This window comes from Arachis ipaensis, chromosome B07 (assembly GCF_000816755.2).
Source record: "Arachis ipaensis cultivar K30076 chromosome B07, Araip1.1, whole genome shotgun sequence".
Lineage (NCBI taxonomy): Eukaryota > Viridiplantae > Streptophyta > Magnoliopsida > Fabales > Fabaceae > Arachis > Arachis ipaensis.
Genome location: NC_029791.2, coordinates 4,346,694 through 4,356,245, shown reverse-complemented (window position 1 = coordinate 4,356,245; position 9,552 = coordinate 4,346,694). Strand labels below are relative to the sequence as shown.

The 9,552-nt window shown below is 31.8% G+C and overlaps 1 protein-coding gene across 1 annotated transcript in view; it reads right to left on the bottom strand.

Annotated features, from left to right (window-relative positions):
- Nucleotides 5,241–9,552, bottom strand: part of LOC107609254 (probable polygalacturonase) — a 5,471-nt gene continuing 1,159 nt past the window's right edge. Inside the window, exons 2-5 of the mRNA XM_016311139.2 lie at nucleotides 7,134–7,254; nucleotides 6,634–6,808; nucleotides 6,370–6,440; nucleotides 5,241–6,109 (exon numbers count right to left, since the gene is read on the bottom strand). Coding sequence (XP_016166625.1) covers nucleotides 5,472–6,109; nucleotides 6,370–6,440; nucleotides 6,634–6,808; nucleotides 7,134–7,254 — 1,005 coding nt within the window. The 3' untranslated portion in view covers nucleotides 5,241–5,471. The remainder of the gene's footprint in view (nucleotides 6,110–6,369; nucleotides 6,441–6,633; nucleotides 6,809–7,133; nucleotides 7,255–9,552) is intronic.

The window sequence follows — 9,552 nt, the reverse complement described above, 5'->3', positions numbered from 1 at the left end:
AACATAAAATTTAGTTACTTTCACGTTTAATATTTGGGTATATAAAACTTTTGAACGTTTTTAACTGAAAAAACAGAAACAAAAGGATGTGGTTGAGAGAAAAGAAAATAGGGGTGTTCCGTGTTCATGTGTCGGATTCAATTCGTATATCCACGATATTTATCCGAATCTGATCTGAAAATTATGGATATCAATCTGATTTGCAAGACTATCGAATTGGATCCAGTCCACACACTAATAAAATTAAATTGCGGATTTTATATATGTATCTGCATATCTGCAGATCTACAAAAATAAATAAATAATTAATTAAATATTATTTTTATGTTTTATTCGAAAGCTTTAACTTTCAGAGGAGTTTGAGACAAGGAGATTCCATATCCCTTTATCACTTTGTACTTTGTATGGAGTGTCTTGCTTGTTTTATTACCCATTAGATTTCTCAAGACTCGTGGATACCGGTATCAGTTTCCAGACATGACCCTAAAATATCTCATTTGATATTTGCTGATGATCTACTGGTAATCTGGTATCTTGTAAAGCTATGAAAACTCAAGTAGAGGAAGTTATGAAGTGCATGGACTTATTCTCCAAAGCATCAAGCCTGCGGGTGAATTTTAGTAAGTCTAGGGTTCAATGTTCAAAGAATATTTCTGTGAGAAGGATGGAAATGCTCTCGTGAGTCTCTAGTATTCGTTTTTGTCAGGACTTGGGAAGGTACCTAAAGGTTAATATTAGGTATAAAAGGTCTTCTAGGAGGACGACTCAAGAAGTCAATGAGAAAATTCAGAACAAGCTTACTAGTTGGAAGGGGTGTCTGCTGAATAAAGCAAAAAGATTTTATTTGGTTAAGTTAATAATAACTTCTGTTCCGATCTATAACATGCAGTTACTCTCCTTCCGAAGTATGCATGTGAAAAGATTGATTCGCTGATGCAACAGTTCTTATGGAGAGGCCATAATAATGGGAGAAGGTTGCCATTGGTTAAGGAAGTAGCTATTACTCCCAAAAAAGCATGTGATTTGGGTGTAAGATATACATACTGTGCTAATCTGGCACTTCTTGGCAGGTTGGTTTGGGATTGTTTCAATAATAAAAACAAATTGTGGGTGCAGTTTGTGATGCAAAAATTCCTCCAAAATTCGAATTGTTTTGGTGGTAGTCATGGACCGAATGCGTCGGCCACTTGAAAGAACATTCTTAAAACATATGAGGCTCTTAAATATGGGCTTAAGTGGAATATAAGGGATGTGCATCAATCTGTGTAGTATGATTAATGGATCCCGTTTGAAAGACTTTGTAATCTTGTTCCCTATGTTCACATATCTGAGTCAGAATTCATAGTGGCTGATTTATGGCGTGATGGATCTTAGATGGTAGATATGCTTGCTACAACAATTCCTCTTGCAGTTAAGCAATTCATTTACTACCCAAATTCGGCGAACCTTAATCTGGGGTGGAGTTGGTGGCCTACAAGGACAAAATGGTACAGTACAAGAGAAAGTTACAGTTGATTGTTGAAATATAAAGTGAATTGGAATGGAAATAGTGATTGGAGCTGGCTTTAGCATTTAAATCTTTCGAAAAAGATCAAATTCACTATGTGGATTGGGCTTCATAACGCTCTCCCGACGGAGGCTTTCTGATTCAAGCGGCATCTAGCTAGTTCGGATTTGTACCAGAGATGCAATGCAGCTTAAGAGACAATTGAACATTGCATGCGGAACTGTGTTAAATCTAAGAGTCTTTGGCAAATGTTAGACCCTCGCTTTATTGACTCGTTTGAAGGTACCTCCATTGAGGCTTGATTTAGAAAAGTCGTGCCTAGTAATGAGGTTTTTTTTGGGGCTGGAGTGTAGTGGTTGTGGAGATATAGGTGTAATGATGTTCTCAATGTTGGGAATCTTTGGATGGGTCATAAGGTGAAAGCTCTTATCAGAAGCACTATCATGGACCTGAGACTTCATATGCACCGGTATTCTTCCTACAACACCTTCAAGAATCGCTGGTGTTGGGAACCCCTTGTAGGTAATAGCTTTAAAGTTAATTATAATGCAAGTTTATTCCCTGATTTGAGTTTGGCTAGTTTTGTTTGTATTATTAGAGACTCTAATGAGAGTTGAATCTCGGACTGTTCTGGTAGTTCTCCTCCCTGATCTATCACCAGATGTGAGCTTTTTACAGTCTGGAGGAAGCTTGTCTTAGCCTGAGACAGCAGTTTGAGAGATATTATGTGTGAAACGGATTGTTTGGACGTTTTATACCTTTTGCATGATTCTGGTGGTGAGTACACATCTGAAGTTGTTGATTTAGTTCACAAAATTCATGAGCTTTTATAAAGATCTTGTTCAAGTCGATTGGATAGTTAGGGAAGCAAATAAAACGGCGAATTGGATGACTAGATATAGAATAAGAAGTAATCTCAATCATGTGATTTGGTCAAAGCCTAGTGATGTTCTCCAGCAAATCATCACTTTTGATTTAGGATAGGTGTTTGTTTTGGTTTTCTCTTTTGTTTAGACACAAAAAAAATTCAACTAATAATTATCATATATCTTGTATTATTTTATTTTTATTATTTAAAAAAATATATTTAATAATATTTTAAGAATAAATATATTTAAAAAAGTGAAAAAAATAATTTTATTGATATTTTTTAATAAAAATAATCTTTTTAAATAATTTATATATTTTGCGGATATATCTGAAATTCGATCCGATAATTTTAGTGCGAATCGAATCAAAATTTTGGACATATTCAACCCGATTCGCGCTTATTCTTAGCAACAAAAAAAAATGAGCCCTATTTTTTTTTTTTTGAGTTTTTCTAGGTGATTTTGTTGGTTGAAAAATAATATTATTGCATGTATTTTAAATCACGTTCGTATTACATGTATATAAATCTCTCATAATTCTTTTTACAATTTAGAAATAACTGCTTACGCTTATAAAAAATAAAAATTACTCTAGTTTGGCCTGATGCTAATTTTGTTATCCTTTGTTTGAACTTTGAACAGAACTATAAAAACTTTTAGTTTATAAAAAGTTAAAAATTAGTTTTTAAAAAATAAATTTTCAAAAATGGTAACATCTATGTTTTGATAAATTAAATTAAAAATAATTTTTAATAAACACAAATAACAATAAATTTGTTTCATAAAATAACTTTTAAAATTTAAAAATACTATAATAGATATTAATATAAGAATTAAATTTAAATATTAAGTAATATAAAATTATATTAGACTTTTTAATTTTAATAAATACAAGTCATCTTTAAAAAGTTCCTTCTTAGGTACTTTCAAGAGTTAATACTCAAATTCGTCTCTGAAAGATCACGCGATCTTCATTTTCGTCCTCGAATGATTTTTTTTAATCAAATTAGTCCATGAAAGATAAAATGTAAGTCAAATTAGTCCTTTTATCAGAAAGTGCCACGTGGCAAGTCAGCGGCACGTGTCACTTGACATGTAAAAAAGTTTTTAATAGTCAAAATAGTTCTTGAAAGTCTAGACGTAAGTCATTTTCATCCCTCAAATTTTAAAAATTAGTCAAACTAGTCCTTATATAATTTTTTTATTTTTTCTTTATAATATTAAATTTGAAATATTTTTTGATACTACTAATTTTAATAGAAATGTAATTGACAAACAAAACATTAGTAATCGTATATTTTCTTCTTAAAATTTTTTTCAATAAAATTATTTCTCTTCTTTAATTCTTCTCAAAATCTCTCTTATTCTTTTCTATTCTAAAACATTTTTCTTACATTATTACATTTTGCTGGAATATATATATACTCAAAATTAAAATGTATGTATTTATTAACCTAAACAAAGTTATATGCTCAAAATCAAAATTTATGTACGTTTAACTAAACAAAGTTATATCACTATTTTTTTTTCTACTACATCTTTTTTTTTCCATTATGGTATTACATCCTATGTAAGTAATACCATTACATCCTATATGTAAGTTATACCATTATATCCTATATGTTTTAAAAAGATGTAGTAGAAAAAAAATAGTGGTACAACTTTGTTTAGTTTAACATACATAAATTTTGATTTTGAGCATATAACTTTGTTTAGGTTAATAAATACATACATTTTAATTTTGAGTATATATATATATATATATATATATATTCCAGCAAAATGTAATAATGTAAGAAAAAGGTTTTAGAATAGAAAAGAATAAGAGAGATTTTGAGAAGAATTAAAGGAGAGAGATAATTTTATTGAAAAAATTTTTAAGAAGAAAAGATACGATTACTAATGTTTTGTTTGTCAATTACATTTCTATTAAAATTAGTAGTATCAAAAAATATTTCAAATTTAATATTATGAAAAAAAAATAAAAAAAATTATATAAGGACTAGTTTGACTAATTTTTAAAATTTGAGGGATGAAAATGACTTACGTCTGGACTTTCAAGGACTATTTTGACTATTAAAAACTTTTTTACATGTCAAGTATGCCACGTGGTACTTTCTGACAAAAGGACTAATTTGACTTACATTTTATTTTTCAGGAACTAATTTGATTAAAAAAATCATTCGAGAACGAAAATGAAGATCGCGTGATCTTTCAGGGACGAATTTGAGTATTAACCCGTACTTTCAAAAACACCCATATCTTTTAAAAATTACAAATATAAGCATATAATCTTTTTTATTCATCAAATACAAAATGAAAAAACTTTGTGCTTTTCAAAAAACACGATATTCTTTAAAAATTTTACCAAACCAAAATTTATATTCAAGTAAGCAATCATCCAATCACTTCACTAGTGTCCTTGGCACATAGATTGTATGACATTTGATGCAGCATTTTTGTTATATAAAATGTGATAAGACTTTCTTTGAGATATAGTGCTAGCTTCACTTATAAATATGACATTAATCATCTCTCTATATCTTGTGTGATATCAATAACTGATGTTAAAAGAAAAAGAGCATACTTTACCCTTAGATTCACCCTTGAATTCAATTGTTTCCAGTCATATCTTGGTAACTAGTCCATCGAAAATTGAAAAATTAATTGAGTGATAATCACTCTCAATTATCCCTCCTATAAAATACTTTATGTGAAAAAGACGCGAATTAGTATGCTATATGTCGGTGAATTCATGTAACTATGGTTTGACTAGTATCCATTGTTAAGAAAATAGCTTAAAATGGCTTTTGAATTCATCAATTTCATTCCCCTTAGTATCTAGTAAAAAATGCGGAAATTAATTGAAAGAAAGAGTTCAATCCTCTAATTTTGATTTCTCGAACTTGAGATCCTGCTGCATGTACATACAAGTAGTCCAATGGGAACAAGTTACAAGTATGTGCTTATCATAAATCATATATTCATGAGTTGAGAACATTTTTCTTTCACGATAATAAATAAATCAATATGAGAAGCACTTAGTTACCACTATTAATACTTGATTAGGGGAAAAATCCTCCATCAACATAAACTCATGAAAAATTGCCACATGATCCAGATTGTTGGCTAATCAGCTCAGAACAAGGCCAAGGGCTAACCTGATGAGCAACACCAACCACATCAGAACACTGCCAAGGTGGTGTTCTAGGTCCTGTCTCCCCATGAAGGTTGATATCAGATAAACAAACCTCAGTGAAAGGTGCTTTATTCAACCCTTTTATCAAGCCAGCTTGAAGAACCTTCACACCCCACACATTATTGATAGTTATGCCCTTCACAACTGGGAGGGCGTTAGGGTCAAACCTGTCATCAGGATGGCCCCCAACATCCCCGGAAATCTTTATTCCCTTCCTTGCATCCTCTATATAAACATGAGACACTGTTATGTTATGTATAAGCCCTCCCCTGCCGGTGTTTGTCTTGATATGGATGCCTACTCCCATCTTAAAAAGGTTGATGTGTTCGGCGAGCACATTCTCCACCCCGCCGGAGGTTTCGCTGCCGACTGCAATGCCGGAAAATGGAGATGAACCAGTTACACGCCGGATGGTAATGTCGGAGCTAGGGCGACCATAAGCAATACCGTATTCATCCCAACCACTCTTCACAGCCACAAGATCATCTCCAGTAGATATATATGAGTCCTCTATGCAGACATTTGAACTTGAATCTACATACATGAATCATATATATTATATAAGATTAAATCAAAACAAGGATAATCTTACTTTTCAAACAAGGTAACAATCCACTAACTGAACTCATGGAATAATCAATGTTCATAATCCCAATATTTTTTCGTATCCTGTATGAGACAATGCATAGTTTATCTTAGAAAGAAAAGGTACAACAACCAATATGTAAAACTCACAATAATACAACAATAATGAGGTTCATTAGTCCTTTGATTATTTATTATAATATACAAACCTGGATCAATTCCATCAGTATTAGGAGAGTCACGTGGGGCCAAAATAGTGGCGAATCTTACGACGACATTGCTGGAAGGAAGCAAGAAAGTTTCGAATCAGATTTCAAGGTAATGGCTAGTCCAAGCCGCCACAAGCAACAAAGTAACAAGAGCATGAACTATTAAGTAATAGTACAAACTTATAAAGAATTGGCCATAATCATGTTAAACCAACGTTAGAAAGAAAAAGATAACTCTTCATGACCTATATACTTGACCAATACCTGCAGTAAACTGGATGTATGTTCCAGAACGGAGAATCCTTGAAAATCACATTTGAAATTATAATATTTTTGGAGTTCACAAATTCAACAAGGTTTGGTCTGGTAAACTTAAGTGTTTGCTTTCTCCACATGTTCCACCACACTTCTCCTTGACCATCAATTGTCCCGTTCTCCCCTATGAACATATAAATATGGATAAGAAAGAGAATCAGTCCAGTTTTTACATGATAGCCCAAAGACTTAAAATAACCGGAGAAGCTTACTGCTCCATATGCAATCAATAAAATTATGACCATGGAATACAAGGCTTTTCCAGCATGCAATTTCCTTTTCACTCCTCTTAATTATTCTAGATATCATGCTTTATATACTTATAGAAAGTTATATGGTGCACTCAGTGGTATAACTATATAAAATGAAAATTTGATTTAGTATTAAGCATTAGCAACATATTTTTTCATAGTTTCCTCAGAAGATATTGAATATTATTAGATACAAACCTGTGATTATCACATCCTCAAGTCCATCTCCATGGAGAAAACTCATATACCTTCCTCCGGGGAGCTCCCTTCCTCTGCCATAAGATGGCAATGGTGCAATCAAGGGCCAAGTTGACAAATCCTAAGGAATGCAAAGAAGAGCACCAAATAGTTTTAGGATCATTGAAGTCATTGTTCATCTGAACTTTTACTTTTAAACCTTTTTTAATCTCTAACAATGAGCATTGAACTCGGCCTATGTTTACATAGCCAGTGCCAAGCCCAGAAAAATGAGGAGGATTGTGTTAGGCTTGCGACAACTTACGTAAAACTTTGTCGCATCCCAATGCATGGACAGAATGCAACGATGTTTTGATCCATGTAGCCAATCCCATCTAGTGGGAAAAGGCTTTGTTAAGTTTCTAACTATGAGAAATGGAGATTATATTCACCTACTAGCAGAGAAAGCATTTGTTAAGTTTGTTAATTTATTGAAAAAAGATATGTTGATATTCAACACTATAATGGTTCATGGATACATATTGAAGGTCCAAACAGACTCAGAAGCTTTGGAACTTATACCACCTGGCATGTTGTTGAGTGTGATCGAATATATGTTGATTTTGTGTGTAGCCACTGGCTAGCTGATAACCATGCATTCATGAGGAAGATAAAAATGGATACTTCAATATTGTTTATGCAAGGAGCAATGCTAAAGAACTAAGGAGTACTCCAACAAGTAATTGACCAAAGTAGTGGTAAAACGTTGCTATTATAAGCTGCCTAAGTTTTAAGTATTACAATGTCAACATTCCTACGCCTAAGAATAAAGGATTTAATTTCCATGCAACTACAGTGCATAACCTAGTGTCAAATAATCCCAAATAACTACCCACCATGATTTTTCACCTTCCCAAATTCTATTAGTCAATTTTATAATGTCACATTATACAAATTGCTTCAATGAGCAAAGATTGAACAAGTATGAGAAGTGGCTAAAATTAGTCCACCATATATATGGAACCTCCTATAAGTCAGTATCTTATTCAGTATTTACACACTTACTTGTTCATCAAATGAAAAAGACAGCAGTGCCAGCTATCTATGCTGCCCCATTAAATTATTTTTGCTAAAGGCTATAAATGTCATGCACATGCTGCCATGCTAGTGATGAAGACAAAGACCCATCAATATGCTTTTTCAATCTCACCCATACTAAAAAGGGACCCGCCATAGCCATTATAGATTGTCCGTTTCCAATGAATATGATCCATTATACAATCATCTATGACTTTATAGTACATTGCTACCAACCATATTAATAAACGTGGTCATATGGACCCAAACCATCATGATAACCATATATAAGAAGGAATGCTTTGTAGTAAATTGCTACTGTAATTTTAATCTGTGACCTTAAAATAGTGTTTTCCCATAGAATATTTATTAATGTCATTGGTACTTGTAGCAAAAAATGGACGCTTGTCAAGTATGAATAGAACCAAGACCTTAAGTCTTTTTCTTTCACTGTATTGCCCAGCAAGAGTTTTCACATAGCAATGTAATAAACACATACAGACAAGATAACAAATTACAAATGGACCTGCTTAAAGCTAAAATAATATGGATAAACCTCATGTTCAAATATTTTCCAATAAAGTCATTATCCAAAGTTTTTAATTAGAACCTTAGTAATCATAAAACTTGATACTATTTCCTAAAATGTTTAACAGCAACATAAATGACTAAATATTTATTTTGGGAAAAAAATGTCTAAACGATAGGTTAGGTCGTGTGACATTAAATCCAGCCTTAATTAATTTGAACTAGTTTACAGCTTCGTAGAGCATTTTACTTAATTAACCTGATCTGAAATCCCACAAAAAACCAAAAAACTTCTAAAAATCAAGTAAAATATTTTTTTTTCTGTGAAGTCTAAACAAACTTTTAAATGTCAGTCAAAATAAAAGATACCGGTTTAAATATAAATATTAGAAAAATTATTTTTTTCTAAAAAAAAAATGATCGCATCAAATAAAGGAATTTGTTGATTTTAATATTTACGTGTAAAACTCTTTTTACACTATTCTACTATGAATAAAAGTAATTAAATTACCTTTCACCCCAATCTAAAAAAGAGAAACCACTTTTATCTATGTAATGTTAAAAGTTACAACACCTCATTGGATGCACTAAAGTCTAACATTATGCATAACAGCATAAACAATAAAACTCTCTTTTATTTTTTATCTTCTACATAATTTTATGATTTCCATATCTTATTTGCTCCTATTAGAGTGCACCAATGTCAATCAAACTTGAGGGGTTATTTTTAGTTTTACACGGAACAATTAAACTTGTTTGAATATCTTTATATTAAAATACTATTTTACTAATCACATTATATTTTTTTTATAATTATGCTTCACAAATATCTTAT